At 40.1% G+C, this 803-nt stretch overlaps 1 protein-coding gene across 1 annotated transcript; it reads right to left on the reverse strand.

Annotated features, from left to right (window-relative positions):
* Positions 1-6: 6 nt before the first annotated feature.
* LOC108526129 (52 kDa repressor of the inhibitor of the protein kinase-like) lies at positions 7-751 on the reverse strand. Its single transcript, XM_017866790.1, has one exon. It carries the CDS (start codon positions 657-659, stop codon positions 114-116), a length of 546 nt encoding a protein of 181 aa, XP_017722279.1. The 5' UTR covers positions 660-751; the 3' UTR covers positions 7-113.
* Positions 752-803: the final 52 nt, after the last annotated feature.

Raw genomic sequence — 803 nt, forward strand, 5'->3', positions numbered from 1 at the left:
AATATTTGTGTCACTATTTATACCATCTAAACATAAAACAAGTGCTTGCAGGAGTTCCACTAAAATTTCAAAAGCATCATGCCTGCCTGTCCACTGAGAATGGCAGATTTCCTTCAGTTCTTTACCCCTTTCTTTACTGTTCTGAAAAGAACAGAAATTACGTTGTCAAGTTCTAAAAGCAGTTGCGGTGATCGATGGAAAAAAGAACAAACTTCCTCAATTGTTCCTAATGCAACAGATACTCCCATAACAGGTACTGATTTTGCCAACCACGTATTTAAGGCACAGGAAGAGCAGAGTGTGTAGATAGCTTGGGGATATTTCTCTAAAAGTCTAGAAGCAACAACTTTCATTTTGGAAGAAAATCCACTAGACACAATGTAAGCCTGGCCACGACAATACTCCATATTTAATCCCCACTTCTCAGTTATCATAGTGTGAAATTTCACAGCCAAAATTTCTGCATCAGCTTCATAAGGCAGGAAGCCTATAAATTCCTCTCTTAGGTTATGAGATTCATCAACAAACCTAACCAACACAGGTAGGTGCTCTTCCCCTGCTATGTCCACTACATCATCAGTGATAATAGAAAAGAAGTGTGAGTCTCTCACTTCCCTGAGAGTTTCTTCTCGAATACAGCTCTCACAGATCTCTAGCATCTGCCTCTGCTGTGTTTTCGAACAAAACAACGTGTTAACTGCTGTTGTCTCAAATCGCTTTCTCAGAACCTCTTCACCAGAATTTATCCGACACTCTAGCAGTGCCTGAAAGTTATCTGGAGTAAAGAGACCTTCTGGGATTTC

Source organism: Rhinopithecus bieti, unplaced genomic scaffold (genome assembly GCF_001698545.2).
Source record: "Rhinopithecus bieti isolate Rb0 unplaced genomic scaffold, ASM169854v2 repeat_20474, whole genome shotgun sequence".
Lineage (NCBI taxonomy): Eukaryota > Metazoa > Chordata > Mammalia > Primates > Cercopithecidae > Rhinopithecus > Rhinopithecus bieti.

Bases quoted from the DNA above. Each gene is read 5' to 3' on its own strand.
- LOC108526129 (XM_017866790.1), bottom strand. From the start codon at position 659: ATGCTAGAGATCTGTGAGAGCTGTATTCGAGAAGAAACTCTCAGGGAA.